Source organism: Notamacropus eugenii, chromosome 2, assembly GCF_028372415.1.
Source record: "Notamacropus eugenii isolate mMacEug1 chromosome 2, mMacEug1.pri_v2, whole genome shotgun sequence".
Taxonomy (NCBI): Eukaryota; Metazoa; Chordata; class Mammalia; order Diprotodontia; family Macropodidae; genus Notamacropus; species Notamacropus eugenii.
In genome coordinates, this window is record NC_092873.1 from 92,044,310 (window position 1) to 92,065,452 (window position 21,143).

The 21,143-nt window shown below is 39.2% G+C and overlaps 1 protein-coding gene across 12 annotated transcripts in view; it reads right to left on the minus strand.

Moving 5' to 3' along the window:
• Positions 1 to 6,297, minus strand: part of TCP11 (t-complex 11) — a 41,629-nt gene extending 35,332 nt beyond the window's left edge. For 4 of the 12 annotated variants that reach the window (XM_072641838.1, XM_072641837.1, XM_072641835.1 and 1 more), the window contains exons 1-2: positions 6,047 to 6,091; positions 5,487 to 5,627 (exon numbers count right to left, since the gene is read on the minus strand). Coding sequence is in view for 3 of the 12 variants with exons in the window: in XM_072641828.1 (XP_072497929.1) it covers positions 5,487 to 5,613 (127 nt within the window). In the remaining 9 variants the exon portion in view is untranslated. Of the gene's footprint in view, positions 1 to 4,678; positions 4,882 to 5,375; positions 5,628 to 6,046 lie in introns of all 12 variants that reach the window. The other 8 variants (XM_072641833.1, XM_072641830.1, XM_072641828.1 and 5 more) reach the window with 6 other exon arrangements.
• Positions 6,298 to 21,143: the final 14,846 nt, after the last annotated feature.

Genomic DNA, 21,143 nt, shown 5'->3' on the forward strand with positions numbered 1-21,143 from the left:
TTGAAAACCATGATCAAAAAAAGAGCCTAAACACTATCTTTCAAGAAATTGTCAAGGAAAACTGTCCTGATATCTCAGAACTAGAGGAAAAAATAGAAATTGAAGGAATCCACTAATTACTTCCTGAGATTCCAAAGAAAAAACTCCCAGGAATATTAGAGCCAAATTCCAGAGCTCCCAGATCAAGGAGAAAACATTGCAAGCAGCCAGTCAAATAACTCATATATTGTTGACTCACAGTCTGGATAACACAAGATTCAACAGCTCCTATATTAATGGAGCAGAGGACTTGGACTATGGACAGAATATAATCCTTGAGGGGGGAAAAGGAATATTTGATGAAATAGAGGACTTTCAAACATTCCTGATGAAAAGACCACAGCTGAATAGAAAATCTGACTTTCAAATATAAAACTTAAGAGATACATAAAAATCTAAACAGGAAAGAAATCATAAGGTATTCAATAAGGTTAAACGATTTATTTTCCTACATGAGAAGATGATACTTGAAACTGCTAAGAACTTTATCATTATATAAATGATAGTAGTAGCAGATAAAAGTAATACGCATATATGGAGGGCACAGGGGTGAGTTGACTATGACAGGATGGTTTTAAAGAAACTAAAATCAAGGGGTGAGAGATGAAGTGGAAGAAAAGGGAAGGGAAACATAGGATTCAGGGTAAATTATCTCACATAGAAAGGTGCAAAACAAAGAGCTTTTACAAGCGAGGAGAAGAATGAGGGGTGGCAGACAATGCTTGAACCTTACTCTCACTGGAACTCGTTCAAAGGAGGAGAAACATATACACTCAGCATAGAAATCTATCCTTCCCCACAGGGAAGAGGAGAGGAAGCGAATAAGAGAAAGGGGAAATGATAGAAGGGAGGATGGATTGGGGAAGGTGGTGGTCAGAAGCAAAACAGACTTCTGAGGACGGACAAGATAAAAGAAGAGACAGAGAAAGATAAACAGGGTTTGGAAAAATAGGATGGTGGGAAATACACAGTAATCTTAACTGTGAATGGGATGAACTCACCCATAAAATGAAAGCAGACAGCAGAGTGGTGTAAAAACGAGAATCTTAAAATATGTTGTAAGAAACACACTCGAAGCAGAGCAACACTCACAGAGTAAAGGTAAGGGGCTAGAGCAGAATTTAACATGCTCCAACTGTTGTAAAAAAAAAAAAGCAAGGGTAACAATCATGATCTCAGAAATACAAAAACAGATTCAATTAAAACAGATAATCAGGGAAACTACATTTGCTAAAAGGTACTATAGACAATGAAATAATATCAGTCCTAACGTATATATGCACCAAACGGTACAGCATTAAAATTCTTAAAGAAAAAGTTAATTAAGTAAATGGGGAAATGGACAGTAAAACTATATTAGTGGGGGACCTCAGCTTTCTCCTCTCAGAAATAGATAAGTATAACCAAAAAATAAACCAAAAAGTAGTTAAGGAGATGAACAGAATTTTAGAAAATATGAATTTATATTTGAATGTAGAAATTTTGAATTAGAAAATTTAGAAAATGATAGAAAAAGGAATGGGAGTGGAAAAGAATATACCTTTCTCAACAGTACATTGCACCTACACACACACACGCACACACACACGCACACACACACAAATACACGCACCATCACCACCACCACTCACAATCACATGCAGAAAGCAGAAATATTAAATGCATACTTTTCAGAGCAGAATGCAGTAAAAATTATGTTCAATAAAGGGCCGTGGAAATATAGATTAAGAATTAATTGGAAACTAAATATAATCCTAAAGAATGAGTGGGTCAAAGAACAAATCAGAAACAATCAATTTCTTTAAACAGAACAACACCAATGGGACAACATGCCAAAATTTATGGAAGGCAGCCAAAGCATCACTTAGGAGAAATTTTATATCTCTAAATGCTTACATCAATGATACAGAGAAAGAGCAGATCAATGAACTGAGAATGCAATTAAAGAGACTGGAGAAACAACAAAGTAATAGTTCCCAATTAAACACCAAATGGGAAATCCTGAAAATCCAAAGAGAGATTAATAAAACAGAGTAAGAAAATCACTTAACCAATAAAAAAAGGAGCTGGTTTTATGGGAAAAAAACAACAATAATATAGGTAAATCAATGATTAATTTGTTTTAAAAGATGAGGAAAACTAAATTATCAGAATCAAAAATGAAGAAGGTAAATTCACCACCAATGAAGAGGAAATTAAAGCAATTATAAAGGACCTATTCTGCCCAGTAACATGCCAATAAATCTAACAATCTAAGTGAAACAGATTAATATTTACAAGAATATAAATTACCCAGATTAATAGAAAAGGAAACAATAACTCTATTGTAGAAAAAGAAATGGAACATGCCATTGATGAGCTCCCTAACAAAAAAAAATCTCCATGACCACATGAATTCACAAGTGAATTCCACCAAACATTGAATAAACTATTTGGAAAAATAGAGACAAAGAACAAAAGGTCAAGAATTTCAAGGGAATCAATAAAAAAAAATGTGAAGGCAAGTGGCCTAGCAGTAACAGATGTCAAACTGAATTACAAAGTGGTAATCATCAAAACAATCTAGTACTGGCTAAGAAATAGAGCAGCAGACTAGTGGAATAGATTGGGTATACAATATATAGTAGTAAATGACCACAGTCATCTAAAGTTTGATAAACCCAAAGATCCAAGCTCTGGGGGCAAGAACTCAACATCTGAAAAAAATTGCTGGAAAAACTGGAAAGCAAATTGGCAGAAAACAGACACAGACCAACATCTCATTAGCATATACTGTATAAGGTCAAAATGGGTACATGATTTGGATGCAGAAGGTGATATAAACAAATTAGGGGATCATGGAATATTTCACCTGTCTAATCTATGAATAAAGGAAGAATTTATGAGCAAACGAGAGACAGAGAGCATTATGGCATGTAAAATGGATAATTTTGATTACATAAAATGAAAAGGTTTTTGCACAAACAAATCCAATGCAGTCAAGATTAGAAGGAAAGCAGAAAACTGGGGGGAAATTTCATAGCAAGTTTCGCTGATGAAGTTCTGATTTCTCAAATATATAGAGAACTGAGTCAATAAGAATACGAGTCATTTCTCAGCTGGTACTTGGTGAAAGGATGTAAACAGGCAGTTTTCAGAAAAAGAAATGAAAGTGGTCTCTAGTCATATAAAAAATGGTCTAAATCACTACTGACTAGAGAAATACAAATTAAAACAATTCTGAGGTACTAACTCACAACCATCAGAATGCTAAAATGGCAGAAAAGGACAATTACAAATGTCAGGGGAGGAGGAATTGAGGAAAAATTGAGACACTAATGCACTACTGGTGAAAATGCTACTGAATGCTACTGGTGCTACTTCACACTGCTGGTGAAATTATGAACCAATCCAACCACTCTGGAGAACAATTAGGAAGTAACCCAAAGAGTTATAAACTCTTTTATAACTGTACACCTTTTGACCCAGCAATACCACTACAAAGTCTGTATTCCAAAGAAATCAAAGAAAAAAAGAAAAGGACCTATATGTACAAAAAATATTTATAGCATCTCTTTTTTGTAGTAACAAAGAACTGGAAGTGAGGAGATGTCCAGAATTGGGAAATGGCTGGACAAGCTCTGGTGCATGAATTATGATGAAATACTATTGCGCTATAAGAAATGATGAGTAAGATGATAAAAAAAAACCTGGACTTTGATGATCTCATGTAAAGTGAAGTGAGCCAAATCAAGAGAACAGTGTATACAGTGATCATCAGCTGTGAATGACTTGGCTATTCTCAGCAATACAATAGTCTAAGACAATTCTGAAAGACTGAAGCATACTTTTTGTACTTTATTTTTCTCGGTTTTCTTTTTCTCTTTTTGGTCTGTGTTTTCTTGTGCAACATGGCTAATATGGAAATATTATATGACTGCATATGTATAATTTTTATTAAATTGCTTGTCTTCTCAAGGAGCAGGAAGGGGTGGGAAAAAAGGAGGATTTGAAACACAAAACTTTAAAAAAATGTTAAAAATTATTTCTATATGTAATTGGGGAAAAATTTTAAAAAATTTAAAAGTAATTTTTTCTTTCCTTTTTCCTCTGGAGAGGGTACTAGAGGTTTCCTCCTACATCATGAACAGCCTGCTGGACCTTTTGAAGTCTTGTAGGTTACTAATTTCCATTTATATAGTAGTATAATTTTTATGGGAAAAAAAGCAATTAACTAAAAATAACTTCTCACTAATGTGACAATGGTAACCTTCATTCTTAATCACTTATTATCCTATAATAAGAAAATGCTCACCCATTAAGACAGTCAGGTATTAAGCAAACCCAAAATTAAAACATTTGGATTTAATGGAAAATTAAAAAAAAAAACAACTTGGTGAGTTTTATAAAAATATCATGTGTTTTTATATGAGGACTCACCATCGCATTTCTTTAAATAGCGATTTGCCTTAGTGGGTCAATTTAGAAAGTCAATTTCTAGCCAAGTTTTTTGGAAAACCAGGACTGTTACAGATATTCAAGAGCACCACAACCTAATAAAGGCTGATTTAGTTGTTTTCTGTGATCTAGTAGTGACACCAAGTGGCCACAAAAGAAACAGAAATATAATCATTCAACTCCTCTAGGGGACAATGAATACCTTTACAATCTCATGGATTCAAGCTTGATTTTCTCAAGTCTTTAAATTTTTAGCTCAGGTTCAGACATTTGATACAGTTGGCAAACCTGACAGGCAGATCATAGAATCACTGAATTTGAAAGTTGGAAGGGACCATCTAGCAAACCATCACATAAAAGGAAGATGTTCTGTTTCATTTGGAGAAGAGAAGCCTGAGGTTTAACCTGTCAAAACAAAATACCAAATGTCTTTCATCTATATGTGGAAAGGCATAGAAGGGCCTGACAGGCCCAACAACATTTAGATAAAAATCTGTGTATATTATATAGATAAGCAACTAGAATTGTCAGAGGGCTAGCCTGAGCATCCACTGACATGGTTAGTTCTTATGTCAACTAAACAGTAATTAGAGATACTCCATTCAGAGAATCGTACAAGATATTTTTATCCTCATAGTTTTTTCAAATCTACTACAATAATAAAAGATTCGAGATTTTGGAGAGAAGGGAGTATTTTCTGAGCTCTGAATCCACTGTATTGGACTATCAACCTCAAACAGGTTACCTTTTTCTCTAGAAAAGATGATCAAAACTTTTCAGATCTGTACTACTCATCAATAAGCATTGATATAATCATGCTAGGAAAACAGATGAAGAGGAAAATAGGAAAATGGGGATAAAATAAAGAAAAATCAGGGAAGAGGAAAGAAAAAAGTTGCCTCGGTGGAAGTGGCGATGGCACAGGCGGCCCTTTCCCTCATAACCTCGTCACTAAGAGCCAGTGCCCTGACCAAGAAACCTCTTGTGACGGACAGAAATCCCAGACATACAGACAGGCTGATCTGGGCAGCCGCTGCTGCTGCTTTCCTGACGTTGGTCCGGCACTGCGGCAGGACAGGCCCCGCTCTGGGCTTCCGTGGACTCTTCCTGCGCATCACTTTTCTGGACGTCCGGCATCCTAATGATGTTCTCTGGGGAGGGACAGAACAGGGAGGGAGGCTGCTTTCCGACAGCCACACCATGTCCAACCCGGGAGGTCGGCATTCCCACCCCCAACCCCAGAAAGAAGCTGAATAAGCCCAACCCAGAGGCGGGAGGGGCCTCGGAGGTCCCCGAGCCCGACCCTTCCTCTTACAGGTGAGGAAACTGAGGCCCAGGAGGGTTCGGGGACCTCGGCCGCAGCCAAACCAGGGTCTGTCTGTGTGACAGGCGGACGGGAGTCAGGGCTTTCCTACGAGTCTGGGGGCCCGGGCTGGTCACCGTCCGTGGCTGCCTCCCTCCCGCTCCACCTGCCCGGCCCACGGGGGGATTCCACACAGGCGGCTCGGCCTCCCCGAAGGCCCCCTCGTGACTTCTAACTCCTCGCTTCCCCTCGGCCGCCGGCCCTCACCTCCACCCCTCCACGACCACCTGCCCCGATGCTGAAGCTGCTTCTGCCCCCCGACCGCCCCGCGCGTCTGCCAGGAGATCGGGCCGCACCATCGCGCCCCCGACCCGCCGCCAAAGGGGGGAACAGCGCTGGAAAAGCAGGCCCGGCACGGGCGGGGAAACCGGGCCGCCGGCCGTGCGCCCCCGCTCCCGGCCCGAGCTCCAAGTGGGAGAGTCCGGGGTTTGAAAACAAACCGCCTCCCGTCGCTCGGGGCAACAGGCTGGCGATCACGTGGCCGAGAACACCGGGCCTGCGAGGCTCGGCCAGAATGTTCCATTTGGGCTGGAAAGGATGGGGAGGGGTGGTGGCGTGGGGACGGTTCCATGGGGCATCGGGCGGGGAAGGGAGAGTGGAATCCTCTTCCAGACAGAAGGACCGACGGACCCAGAAACCGACGGACCAAGAGAGAGACACAGAGATAGATACTGAAACAGACAGGCACATGTTAAACTCAACATGTTTATTATCTTTTCCCCTAAATCACTGCCTTCCTTCCCAATGAAAACTCTACCTGACACCTCTTAATTGCATTGCCTTCACTCTGTTAATTATTTCCTATTTGCCCTGTACATATTTTCCTTTGTCTATGCTTGCTTGTATGTTGTCTTTTCGGTTGGGGTGCAAAGATTCCTTTTTTAAAAAATTATTTCTATTTGTTTGGTTAAATTTCCCAATTATATGGGAAAAAATTTTAACAATCTTTTTTAAACTTTAAGTTCCACATTCTTTCCCTCCCGTCATCCCCTCCCCTCTCCTTGAGATGGCAAGAAATTTTGTATCTTGTACATGTGAAGTCATGTAAAACATATTTCCATGTTAGCTATGTTGCAAAATAAAACAAAACAATAAAAACAGTAAATAAATAATGCTTCCATCTGCATTTAGAGTTCATCAGTTCTCTCTCTCAAGGTGGATAGCGTTGTTCATCATGGATCCTTTGGAATTGTCTCAGGTGTTTGTCTTTATCAGAGTTACAAAGTATTTTGCAGTTGATTATCCTTACAATGTTACTGTTGCTGTGTGTACAAAGTATTCCTGGTTCTTCTTGTTTCACTTTGTATCAGTTCATATATGATATCTTCTCAGGTTTTCCTCATTTCTTACAGCCCAATAGTATTCCATCACATTCTTACACCACAGCTTGTTCAGCCATTCCCCAATTGATGGGCATCCCCTCAATTTCCAATTCTTTCCCAACACAAAAAGAACTGCTATAAATATTTTTGTACACATAGGTCTTTTCCCATTTTCTTTGATCTCTTTGGGATGCAGAGCTAGTCGTGGTAATGCTGGGTCAAAGGATATGCACAATTGTATAGCTCTTTGGGCTTAGTTCCAAATTATTCTCCAGAATGGTTGGGTCACTTCACAACTCCACCATTAGTGCATCAGTGTCCCATTAGTGTCCCAATTTTCCACCATCTCCTCTAACATTCGTCATTTTCCTTTTCTTGTCATATTAGCCAATCCGATAGATATGATAAAATGTTATAATTTGCATTTCTTCAAGGGAGAATTTGATTCCTGCCAGGACAAGAAGCAGGACATTGTACTTTACAGATATTTTTTCATTAGTTCCTCAAAAGAGGATTTGTACATTGTGACATGGGCACTACCAGTATTATCCTTATTTTACAAATGAGGAAACTGAGACCCAAAGAAGTGATCTGTTAGATTATGAACTCCTAGAGGGCAGGGACTGTCTTTTGTCCTTTTTTGTATCCCCAGCTTTTAGTACAGTGCTTGGAATATAGTAGGCCCTTAATAAACATTTATTGATTGAACAATTGAACTTGTCTTACCCATAGACACGTAGTTAATTATCATCTGAGGCAAATTTGAAGTAGGGCATCTCCTGACCCTGACTATATTTCTTGACATAAAAATCTTTTTTAAAAAATTAAACAAGTTATATTAATGCTTTTTATCTTCATATCACATCCATTTCTAAACATACCCCAACTCTCCAAATAAACCCTCCCTTGTAATAAAGGAAAAAGTTAAGTATAAAACATTTTATACCTGTGGTCCCTCTCTAGTAAAGGAAGGTGTTTCCTCAAATCTCTTCTTCTGAGTCAAAATTATTTATGACCAAATATCATTTACTAAGCATTTTAACACTATTACCAATAATAGTTCACCTTAATGTTGTAATCAATCCATAACATTTATTAAGCATTTCCTTTGTATAAGACACTATACTAGTTACTGAGGATATAAAAACAAAAAGGAAAACTGTCATCCCCTCAAGGAATTTGAATTCTGTTGGGGGCAACATCATGTACCTCTGTAGTATATATGAAAGAAATACAAATTGATTTTGGGGGCACAACTGGGGTGATCAGGAAAAGCTTCATTTAGAAAGTAGTGCTTTAGCTGAGTCTCAAAGAAAACTAGGAATTCCAGGAGGAAGAGGTAAGAAGGAAATGCATTCCAGGAATGGGGTATACAGCCAGTAAAAAGGCAGGGAGATAGGAGATAGACTATTGTGTGTGAGGAAAGATAAGAAGGTCAGTTTGGCTGGGTCACAGAGTACATGAAGGGGAATAATGTATAATGAGGCTGGAATGGTAGGTTGGAGCCAGGTTGTAAAGGGTTCCTAATGCCAAAGATAGAAGTTTGTATTTGATTCTAGGGGCAAGAGACAGTCTCTTGAGCATCAAGGTCAGACCTATGCTTTAGGAAAATCATTGACAAATGTGAAGGAAAGGTCAGAGAGAGGAGAGATACAAGGCAGGAAAATAATTTAGGAAGCCAAATGGTTTTAGGAAGTACTTTCCTGTTAGTAAAGTTGATGTCTTTTAGCAGAGGGGAGTGAATGGGGAAGAGGAAGTTAGTGCAATAGTTTAGGCAAGAGAAGGGTGGTGACCATGTGAGTGGAGAGAAGATGGAGACAGAATTGACAAAACTTGACAACCAATTATGTATGTAGCATGAAGGGAAGGGAAGAAGCATTTATTAAACACTTACTATGTCCCAGGCACTTTAATAATGTTATCTCATTTGATCCTCACCACCCTGGGAGGTAGATGCTTCTATTATCCCTATTTTATAGTTGAGGCAACTGAAGCAGGTAGAGGTTAAATGACTTGCCTCGGGGTCACACAGCTAGTAAGTATCTGAGGCTGGATTTGAACTCAGTGCTTTATCTACTCCATTACTTGACTGCTTCATGTAAGGTATGAGACAATGAAAGGTTAAAGTTAACGTGAAAGCTTAGACAGCTAGGTGGCTCAGTGTGTAGAGTTCTGGCCCTTGAGTCAGGTACCTACCTCCTAAAGTTCATGTAAGAATAAAATGAGATAATATTTGTAAGGCACTTTGCAAACACTGAGGTGTTATATAAATGCTAGCCATTATTATTAGTACTGCTAATAGAACTTATTTTTTGGAATTGGAAGTTTTTGTGAAAAATTTTGGAAACATTTGGAAATTTTTTGGAATTTGACATTGGAATTCCAAATTTAGAAATTTAGAAAAGGGGTGGGTTGGGAGTAAAAGTAATGAGCTCTGTTTTGGACATATAATCCAAGACCGTGAAGTTATTGGTATGAGATTCTCTCCTTCTTGGAGATCAATGTCCCATGCCTGCATGGGGGGAATGGGGCACAGAGTTGATTGAAGATGAAAGTAGGAATAGGAAAGAGGAAAATGCCAGGCTCTTTGAGCTCATCTTTGAGTCTTTGCAGTCTCTTTGGGGTCTTCTGGCTTCTAGCTTTGAGAGAAGATGGATGATGCCACCCTACCTCAGGTTGCTTTAAAAAAAGACTCTGAGAAGAAGCTAACTCCTTTGAGAGGAGCTGGCAGTCTCTCCACTATGTCCCTATCCTCAGCTTTGCTACACTAGAGACTCTAAGGAATTTCCATCTTGGACTTTCTCTTGGTAGAACAGTTATCTCATTCCCAGTGGGAGAGCTCCTTCACTCTGTATTCTCTGGTATGTGTTCTCCTATGTATGCTATTGACTTGGATAAATGGGTTTCTTTGATAACTGCTATATGTGTTCACTGTGTAATTGGTATTTGTTTGGAAGGGACTCAAGCCTTGAATATAAAGACTGAGGTCTTCCCTTCCCCATTAAATAAACAGTGATTAGAAATTTAGCTTGAATCTAAAAACCACATTCCCTAGATTAATAATGTTTACAGGAGCAGTACCCTGGTACCCTCTTTCTCTGAAGGGAGTAGATTGGCCAAACTTCAGCCCAACCTCTTGCTTCCTCCCATGGCAGGGATTAAAGCATCCCTTGGAGAAGGATAAGGACAAAAGAGGCTAGAGATGTCTATCCTGCCTCCCTGTGAGTCATACAATGCTGCCCTCATACTGCGTATGGGGAACAGGCCTCACTATAGACACATTGACTTTGAGATGCCTGTGAACCTCCTGTCGGAAATGCCTAATTTGATGATGCAAAACTGGAACTCTTAAAGAGTGAAAGGAGAGTTGGTGTACACAGCAGGATGCTGGTCAATTTTTATCAAGCATCTCTCTGAAAACTCACAGCACACTCAAGTTTAATCTGCATTATTGACATATATTCTATCACTCTCTTAAATCTAGACAATCAACAAGATAACAAAACAAGTCCTGATTTGTAGAATTTGCTGATTTCTGAGGTGTAAATGCTCACGCTTAAAATTTAACAGCTGGTGCTTGAGAGGCAGTACAAGCTGACATCCCTGGATATACACATCTGGAATAATTTAAATCATGAGATCAAGTGAGAGAGTGTAGAGATAGAAGAAAAGACAGAGGCTTGGGGATACCCAATGATCCAGCAGAGAAAACTGAAAGGGCACATGTCACTCTCCTCATTAGTCAAATAGAAAGAGAATCAAGAGAGAGTAATGTCATGAAAACCAAGAGAGGAGAGGAGGCAAATGTGGTGAACAGTGCCAAGTGCTGCTGGGAAAGCCTTGTCCTTCCAACACCCATTGAGGTAGATGGTGAAGATACTATTATCTCCATCTTACGGATGAAGTCCAAAGGGTGATATTTCTTGTTGTTGGGTGGTTTTTCATTCATATTTGACTCTCTGTGACCCCATTTGGGGGTTTTCTCGGAAAAGATTCTAGAATGCTTTGCCATTTCCTTTTCCAGCTCATTTTACAGATGAGAAAACTGAGGCAAACAGGGTAAAGTGACTTACCCAGGGTGACACAGCTAGTCATGTCTGAGGTCAGATTTAGACTCAGATCTTCCTGACTCCAGGCCTGGCACACTATCCACTATGTCATGTATCTACCCAAAGGGTGATAGTCAAATGACTATAAAGGCAAATTATTCAAAGATCGTCACAGCATTGCAGAATAATTGAATGACAAGGAACTTGGAGATCCACAAACATTTTACAAAGGAAGAAACTGAAGCTGCCAAAATTTGGAAATGACTTGTCCAAGGCCACCTGGTTAATAAAAGGTAGAGCTGGGTTTTTTGACTCTGGTGCTGCCACCACCTAAGGCCATGTTAATAACCAAAAAAATGTGAAAATAGAGTCCTAGTACTATCTATTTCTCAGAGTCAGTGAGGGAAATGCTTTGCAAACTGCCAACTGCTCTTTAAAAGGTCACTGTGAGAGCCAGAACCACGGCAAGAATAAAATTTAATACTATAAACAAATATTTACATTCTCTGAACAAGAGGAAAACTACCCTAGAATGATAGTAGAATTTGGAGTGGAAAAACTAAGTGACTAAGTTAAACATTCTGGTGAGTTCCAGAAGACAAACAGCTAAGTAAACTAGCAGGAACTTGTAAATACAAGATGGGACATTTAAATGGAACCATCAGGAGTCATATAAACTGAGATTGACTTCATTAAAGTCTAGGACTGGCTCCCTTAAAGCAGAGTCACACGTGTCAAAATAATTTTATTTTGCCTTCTGACAAATATTTCATCTCAAGAGGAAGCATGAAATAGTAAATAGAGTTGCGACTGAAGTCAGGAAGATTTGGGTTCAAATCATGCCCCATCTTGCTGTTCAGCTGTGTCTGACTCTTCATGACCCCATTTGGGGGTTTTCTTGACAAAGATACTGACGTGGTTTGCCATTTCCTTCTTCAGCACATTTGAGAGATGAGTAAACTGAGGCAAATAAGGACAATGACAGGAGATGGGATAGAAAGAGGAAATATGACTCTACATGATTTCTAGAGTCCTTTCCAGATCTAAAATTATGTGCTTCCATCAAAGTAACTATTCTTTCTCATTTCCCATTAAAAATATAAAACCAACATTTAGTCAAAATTTCCATTCTTTTTTTTCCCTGTTGGTTAATGGTTATTTTTAATCCCTCTTAGGTTTGTTCTCTTTCGTATTACTTTCCTATTACTTAGTAATCACAAAGTTAAATATTACTTCTTACTATTCTCCTATTACTTCTGCTCCTGGCTACACAAAAGATAGCTAGTAAGCCTCTTTATCGAAGTGAGCAGTAAAGAAATAGGGAAATTGCTACAGACTAGAATGGAACCACAGCTGCGCAAGAGCTCCTTGGGAAGATGTTGAGATCTCAGCGAAGGAGAGAAAGAACGACCAATCATTTACCCATTTTACAGGAGTTGACTTTCAGCAGTCTTCAGGGATATAGGAGCTGGAAATCAAGTGAGGTATTTGGGGCTTGCTTCCAGTCTTCCATTTAAAAGCTCTTCCTTACCTCTCTCACCCTGTCTCTCTCGAATTCCTTCTTTGAAAAGTCCCGATGAAAAACAAGTGAGTACCAGGTGGTGCAGTGGATAGAGGGCTGGGTCTGGAGTCAAGAAGACTCATCTTCCTCCGTTCATATCTGGCCTCAGACGCTAGCTATGTGACCCTGGGCAAGCCAATTAACCCTGTTTGCTTGTTTCAGCTGGAGAAGGAAATGGCAAGCTGCTCCAGTATCTTTGTCAAGAAAACCCCCAAATGCGACCGCAAAGAGTCTGATGTGACTGAAATGACTGAACAAGAATTCAAATGGCCTATGTTCACTCACTACTGCCAAGTCAAACATAGCCACATTCTAAATCTTGTCCTTTCAAATGACAAAGGGCAAATAAATAAATCTCCCAATAACCATCAATGATTCAGTCACCAAGGCTTCACACTACACTTCTTAGCCACCCAGGACCAACAGGCGGCCAGGATTTTCATATCGACCACCCTCCCTAGTGGGGAGAAAAATCTGGGGGACAAAAGCCAAACAGGTATCCTGACTGGAGTCTCAGGTACAGATCCTCTTGATACTGTAAAGGGTAAAGTAATCTATTGTACTATGATTTTAGGTCAAGCCAACAAACATTTATTAAGCACTTACTGTGCTTAAATGCTGTTAGGGTTAATGCTTCTAAGTATATTCAGTAAACTTTCTTTGGGCCCTATCTGAGTTAAAGAATATCTAGGCAAAGTCTCCTTCCTACTATCACTTCTTACTCCTTCATCTCCATCCATTTCAGGTCTATACCAAGTCATGTCATCATTTCTCTGACAGCGTGGTCTTCTTTGGCCACAAAGGACGAACACAATACCATCTGTGTCCTTTTCTCACTAATCCCTGCCCTTCCAGTGTGCCCTTGGAAACTGAGTTCTGTCCTCCATTTTTGACTTTTCCTTGTCATACTCTTTTTTTCATATCTTGCAGTCATAGCATGCTACCTCTTCCTTTCAAGAAGACATCAAATCCCTGATCACCCTCTCCTTTATTTGCTGTGTCTTCTTTTCTTCTCCACCCTTCAACTGTCCCCAACATGTGTACTATACAAAGAGGAGAAGCAGACATACTTCTTGCTCCTCACTGCCAATTCCAGATCCTTCCCTCGCCCCATCATCGCTCAGCAGCCTCTCCTCCTTCACTCCAGGTTCACTCCAACCAGATACTTGGCCTTATATAGATCTTAGTGGCAGGTACCTACTGGCTCCTAGGTCCTTTCCCCTTCTTGCTCAAGGAGTTAGATACCTGGTTCACAATCTCCTTCTCCACTCTAACCCAATCCCTTGTAGGTGACTCTGATATATACATATACGTACATACATATATACATGTATATATATGCTGATGCCCCCTCCAACACCCTGACTTCCCAGCTCATAAGCCTCCTGGATTTTCATGACCTGAACTTTCATTCTCTCTTAGCCATAGGAACATCATTCCCTTCCTTATCACCTACCAGTTTTCTACTTCTATGATCCGGAATTCTGATAATATTTTACCTGATCAAAATCTTTGCTTCCATTTCTCACTGTGCTTCGCATCTTTTTTTAAAAAATGTATTTATTTACGGTTAGTTTACAACATTCAGTTCCACAAGTTTTTGAGCTTTAAATTTTCTGCCTCCTCCTCTCCCCCCTCCCCAAGACAGCATGCAGTCTGATATAGTCTCATATTAAACATATTTTCACATTAGTCATGTTGCAAAGAAAAATTACAAGCAATGAAATGAACAATGAGAAAGAAGAAACAAAAAAAAGAGAGAGAGCAAATAGAAAGCTTCAATCTGCATTCAGACACTGTAATTCTCTCTAGATGTGGATAGCATTTTCCATTATGAATCTTTCAGAGCTGTCTTAGAACCTTGCATGACTGAGAAGAGCCAAGTCTATCAAAGTTAGCCATCACACAATGCAGCTGTAACTGTGTACAACGTTCTCCTGGTTCTGCTCCCCTCAATCAGCATCAGTTCATATAAGTCTTTTCAGATTTTTCTGAAGTCCTCCTGCTTACCATTTCTTATAACACAATAGAATTTCATTACATTCTTATACCACAACTTGTTCAGCCATTCCCCAGTTGATGGGCATCCTCTCAATTTCCAATTCTTTGCCACCATAAAAAGAACTGCTATAAATATTTTTGTACATGTGGGTCATTTTCCCATTTTTACAATTTCTTTGGGATACAGCCCTAGAAGCTGGTATTGCCGGATCAAAGAGTATGCACATTTTTATAGCCATTTGGGCATAGTTCCAAATTGCTCTCCAAAATGGTTGGATCAATTCACAACTCCACCAATAATGCATTAGTGTTCCAATTTTCCCATATCTTCTCCAGCACTTGTAATATTGTTTTGTCATGTTAGCTAATCTGACAGGTGTGATGTGGAACCTAAGAATTGTTTTGATTTTCCTTTCTCTAATCAATAGTGATTTAGAGCATTTTTTCACATGACTGCAGATAGTTTTATTTTCCTCACATCTCCTAAAACTATTCTTCCTGCTTATTGCAACTTTCCTGCAAAGCTTTCCCTGTTCATCACCCAGCTCTGGCCTCACTTATCTCCCTTTGGAATAGTGTCGATATCACAGCAGCTGGGTGGCACCATGTATGGAATTAAATGAAAACCCACTGGCCCTGGAATCATAAAGACCTGTGTTCAATTCTGGCCTCAGACACTTACTAGCTGTGAGACCCTGGGCAGGTTACTTAACCCTGATTACCTCAAAAGAAAATCTTGGTGACATTGATTCTTTCTTTTATTCTCAAATTTCTTGTCCCCTTGTCTTATCATTCATTTCTTTCCAAATCCCAGTCTTGAATGACCCCCTCTCTCTGCCATTTCTGCTCCTATTACTTAGTTGTTATCCTTCACTCACAAAGACGACCAAAAGGACTTCCCCATATCAGTCAAGTTAAAGTGTGTCTGACTGGGAAAGATCAGACCAATATGAGCTTGGAATGCCCTGCCACAGGTCAGGCACAAATATTCCATGTGAACATTTGGGGTGGAGATGTCTCTAAATTTTCATATCTCATGTTTCTTTTGAGTTGCTGCAATTCTGCTTGCTCAGAGAGCACAGGCCCTTCTTTGATGTGGGCACACTATGCTGGGGGGGGTCCTTTGCCAGTGGTTCCCATGTCACGCAATCAGTTCCAAAGTTCTTCAGACAGAACAATTCGAATGCTGCTGAATACTGAGGAAGTCACAACCATGCCAACTCAGTTCACTACAAATTTATGATGTTTAATCTCAACTGAGAGGGAATTTAGGTGGTAAAGTGGTAGAGCACTGGGCTTGGAATCAGGAAGACTTATTTTTTTTAAATGTATTTATTTTTGGTTCTCAACATTCACTTTTATAAGATTTTTAGTTCTAAATTATTCCCCCCTCCTTTCACGTTCCCCTCCTCAAGATGGCATGCAATCTGATATAGGCTATACATGTATGATCATATTAAACATATTTCCACATTGGTCATGTTGTGAAAGAAGAATCAGAACAAAAGGGAAAAATTAAATAAAAAGAGAAAATAGTATGCTTTGATCTGCGTTCAGATTCCATAGTTCTTTCTCTGGATGTGGATAGCATTTTCCATCATGAGGAAGACCCATCTTCTTCATCTGGCCTCAGACACTTCCTAGCTGTGTGACCCTGGGCAAGTCACTTAACCCTGTTTGCCTCAGTTTCCTCATCCATCAAATGAGCTGGAGAAGGAAATGGTAAGCCACTCTATTATCTTTGCCAAGAAAATCCCAAAAAGGGGTCAGAAAGAGTCTGAAACAACTGGAACAACAATGCTGATACACCAGTTCTTCAAGTTTCATTGACTTCCTACATTATCTGTTCAAAACCTTCTCTCTTCAAGTATCCATGCCATAGGGTCATCTAGCTGCCCTATCAATCAGGAGAGTCTTGTGCAAATGCTCCAGGGTTCAAGTTGGGGATCTGCTTTCCTTTGGATGTTTAAGCCCCTTGCTTTGAGTTCCCTCTTCTTCCTAATTCTGTATCTCAAATATCCTCAGTATCATCCCCTACTCTCTCTTCCTTTGCTCCAGTCTTGGAGAAAGAGGAGGAACTTCTTGCCAAAACCTCTATTTGTGTCAATGTCTTTTGAATCATCCCCCTCTCATGAATCTTCAGTTTCCTCTATCCATTGGACCCCTACCAGCAGTCTTACCCACCAGTACCAGAAGCCAAGCTCAGGGGTCACTTAATTATTTCATGTTGGGGAGATTTCACCCTTTTGCCTCACTTTCCTGATTAATGATTGCCCCTGTTACCTACTGGCCTAGCCAGGCTTCATTACACTTTGTGCCTCAAGTATCCCTACATCCCTTCACATCCTCCTACCTGTCAACTCTTGAATCATAACCAAATCAACTCTGTCACTGCTCCTGGAAGGGATGTGTCAATCTATTCCCTAGAGCTCCACTCACCCTCACTGTTACTTTCCAAATGAAAACATTTCTCTCTGGACATAGAGCGGGTGTCCCGATATATCTTGTATCCTTTTAATAGAATTTGACCTCTTGGAGGACAGGGGATGCTTACTTTTGTATTTGCCTAACACAGTGTTTGGCACATAATAAATGCTTTTTTATTTCAACCATCCATTTCTTCCAGACTTCCTACCAACAAGTTCACATCTCTTCCATTCTTAAGAAACCTTTAATTGACTATTGAGAAATGATGAGCAGGAGGACTTCAGAAAAACCTGGAAAGACTGATATGAACTGAAGGTGCGTCAAGTGAGTAGAACCAGAGTGTTATACAGTCGCAGCCACATTGTGGGATGACCCACTGTGACAGACTTAGCTCTTCTCAGCAATGCAAGGATCTAAGACAAGGCCAAAAGATTCATGATGGAAAATGCCATCCACATCCAGAGAAAGAACTATGGAGTTTGAATGCTGATCGAGGCATCCTATTTGTTCTCTCTCTTTTTTGTTTTATTTTGTTCCTTCTCGTGGTTCTTCTCATTGGTTCTGATTCTTCTTTATAGCATGACTAATTTGAAAATATATTTAATAATAAATATGAATAATGAGGGAGAGCCTATATCAGATTGCATGGTGTCTTGAGGAGGAGAGAGGGGAAGGAGGTGAAAAAAATTTAAAATTCAAAAGTTTATGGAAATGAATGTTGAAAACTAAAAATAAATAAATAATATTTAAAAAAAAACTTTTATTTGACTCTTCCATCTCTTCAGACTACTATCCTCTCCTCTCTTTCACAGCCAAACTCATAGAAGAATTGCCTATACTTGTCTCTACTTCTTTTTTCACATTTATTTTATTAATTTATAAAATGAAGCGATCATTTCTGTAACATACTATAATAAAAAAGATGATTGCACATGAAACTGGAAATCTGTTATGTACACCCTGTTATTCCTTTTAAATATATAATAAAGTTATCCTCTAAATTTATTTTTTCTCCCCCTGCCCCCAACAAACTTCTCAACCTTTTGCAAACTTACTTCTGTACCTACTGAAAGTTATCAATGATCTAATTGCTAAATCCAATGGTCTTCTTTCAGTTCTCATCCTTTTTAACATATTTATGTTGACAATCCCCTTTTTCTGGATTCCCTCTTCTCCCTGGGTTTTCATGACACTACTCTCTCCTAATTCTCCTCCTGCTCGTTATTTCTCAATAGTCAAATAAAAGTTTCTTAAGGATGGAGCTCATTCGCAGTGAATGTACTCTGGTTCATGATGGTGATCTTTTTCTTTCCAAGTGTTCACAAATCATCTGATTAAAAATACATTCTAAAATGTCACCAAGGATGGACATCAAACTCACTGAGTTTAAATTTTTCAGAGATTACCACCAGCAGCTTAGTAGACACATCTACAATTTCTTCTTGTAACCTGTTACTTAATTTGTCGTAGCCTGGTGACCTGCCCTTATTTAGAAAGCTGGGTATTTTCTTACTATCTTCTCACCTACCTTGGGTTTCCATTCCCCTTTAAATATCTTTATTCACCCCTTTTCAGTTTGAAGATGATTTTCCTTGATAGAGAAGATAGAAAATAAAGGTTGCTTCTCTCTCTCTCTCTCTCTCTCTCTCTCTCTCTCTCTCTCTCTCTCTCTCTCTCTCTCTCTCTCTCTCTCTCTCTCTCCCCCCTCCCTCCCTTCCTTTCTGTCTCTTTCTTTGTCTGTCTCTCTGTCTCTGTTTTTGTCTCTGTCTCTCTTTCCCTCCCTCCCTCTTCTCTCTGTCTGTCTTTTTCTGTCTCTCTCTGTCTTTGTTCGTCTTTCTCTGTCTCTTTCTTCCTCCCTCCCTTCCCCCTCTCTCTGTCTCTCTGTCTTTCTCTGTCTCTTTCTGTCTCTGTCTTTATCTGTCTCTATCTCTTCTTCTCTTTCCCTCCCTCCCCCTCTCTATCTCTTTCTTTTTCTCTGTCTTTCTCCCTCTCCCTTTCTCCCTCCCTTCTCTCTCTGTCTCTCTCTTCTTTGTTCCAATCAATAATTTGATGCCTTCTTTGTTATTTTTTTAAAAAATGAGAATTTTTCATCGTTTTAAATTTTTTCTCAACCCTCAGATCATTGAAGGCTTTACTTTCCCTACCACTATCTTTATAAGATGTGACACCATTTGTTATTCATCCTTCCTTTTATGCTCCTAGTTTGTTTTTTCCCCTAACATATTCTTTTAAAATAGCATGCATAAAAATTATATGGATACCACATGGTCTAGTACAGTAGTATCAAATTCAAATAGAAAACAGATCCTTGTGTGCTTCGTATTGACTTAGAAAACCACAAATGAACATTATCTGCTATATTTTTATTTATTTTTTTAAAAAACATTTCCAAATTACATTTTAATGTGGTTGCCCTGGCACTGGAGAGTTTTCCTGGCCATGAGTCTGACTCCTCCAAAAATGGAAAAAGCCCTAGTTCTGGAGTCAGAGAAACTGGGTTCAAATCCCAGCTCTGCCATTTATTACCTATGTGACAAGTCACTTAATCTCCATAGGTCTATTTCCTCGTCTGTAAAGTGAGGAGATTGGATTAAATTATCTCTGAGGTCTACTCCATCTTCCATACTATGAATTTATGAGCCTATGAAAATTTGAGCTCATGCATCCACATCTGTTTCTTTAGCTGTCTCTTCATCTCCCTTGACATCTTATTAAATTTGACACCATTGACCACCACCTTTCTACTTGAAATTCTCTCTTTCTTTGGCTTTGTGACATAGAACTGTTCTCTTATCTATGTGATAGCTATTTCTCTGACTTTCCTAGTTTCACTTCCTCCTCCAGCCCTTTAATATTAGCATTCCCCCATGGTCCTGTCTTTGGACCTCTTCTCTTTCTTCTTTATACACACTCTCAATGATTTTATCCACTATCATGATTTCAGCTATAAGCCCTATTCTCAAAGGGCTTAGATGACTCTTCCTATAACTGTATCACCAGCTCCGACCTTTCTCAAATTCTAGTCCCACATATTCAGGTGTCTCTTAAAGATGAGTATGTCTAAAACCAAACTCAGTCAATTAAAAAAATTTACTATGCACTTATTAGATATTTCGATATAGCACATGACCCAGAGACTCCTAAACTCTGGACTCATAAGGATCAAGTCCAATCTCAGGGAATAAGATCTTATTCTCTTTGACTCATTACACCACAAATAGGATAATATTTATAAAACCTGTAGCCCTAGCATATAGTAGGCACTTAATGAATGCTTGTTTTCCTCTTCTTCCCCCCTTCCCCAATTTGCTCTGGGAAATCTCTGAATATAGCTCATGTTTAATTCACGCACAGGTTTTCACAAATGTGTGTAACATGGTCCCAGATCTTGCACAAGCACTTAAAGTAACAAATGTATATCAGGTAGGGGATAGCTTTTTATTTGACCTGCATAGAAAATGTAAAAGGTGTAAAGAGCTCAGCGGAGCCTGTGATCAGATACGGAAAACACATAATGTATTCCCAGTGCCCTATAGGCTCCCCTCAGAAAGGAATTGAACTTGGGGGCACTACATTAACATTCTGAAGAAATCCTTCTTTGCTACAGGTCCTACACAATCTCTCCCAGACTTACAGTGCCACCCTATGGTTTAGATTACCCTCAGAAAACAAATAAATTTGGGGTGGTTGAAAAGATAACTATTTCCATGTATCTCAATCACTCACAGTGATTTCAGGGAGCAAAATATAGATTTTTTTGCTCCCAGATAATATGACTTTAAAGTTTAAATTTCCTTCAACTACAGGGTAGAGGGAGAGGAGAAAGTAGTTCATGGATCATCCTCTTCTTTACCTAAGAGCTATACTAGTCAGGAAATCCCTTTATTTCTATATCTAGCCAGCATTTATATAGGACTTTGTTGATCCATACTTTGTTGCATCTC